The 375-nt window shown below is 30.9% G+C and overlaps 1 protein-coding gene across 1 annotated transcript in view; it reads right to left on the bottom strand.

Moving 5' to 3' along the window:
• The window catches only part of LOC119593845 (hornerin-like), a gene marked incomplete in the record, with an annotated part of 29685 nt that overhangs the window by 14117 nt on the left and 15193 nt on the right, over positions 1-375 (bottom strand). The window contains 1 exon segment of the mRNA XM_037942875.1: positions 111-203. Coding sequence (XP_037798803.1) covers positions 111-203 — 93 coding nt within the window.

Genomic DNA, 375 nt, shown 5'->3' with positions numbered 1-375 from the left:
CTTTCTGAATAGTATTGAAGTATGTTTTTAATGCCAAATTGTAAATATTATATATAATTTAACATTTCTTGGACAATAAAACAAAATGGGCTCTGTTGCCATTAACTTACCTATCAAGATACTGCCGATCTGGAGACCTTGGTGGTGGGGAGTACCTGTCATAGCCATCATAGCTTCCTGTAACACCACCACTAAGAGGTGACCTGAAATATATTTTTCTTATATATATTATTATTACAAAAAAGGTCTAAGCTACTAAAATTCATTGTTAATGATTCCTCTCAGAATTTGAAGAAATTCTTGAGTACGTCTAAATTTTACAATAAATGCAAATTCAACAGCAATGCTGTAACAATTTATATGAAGTGTTTTGAT

Source organism: Penaeus monodon, chromosome 32, assembly GCF_015228065.2.
Source record: "Penaeus monodon isolate SGIC_2016 chromosome 32, NSTDA_Pmon_1, whole genome shotgun sequence".
Lineage (NCBI taxonomy): Eukaryota > Metazoa > Arthropoda > Malacostraca > Decapoda > Penaeidae > Penaeus > Penaeus monodon.
Note: the sequence above shows the minus strand (reverse complement) of the source record. Positions and strands in the feature narration are given on the sequence as shown.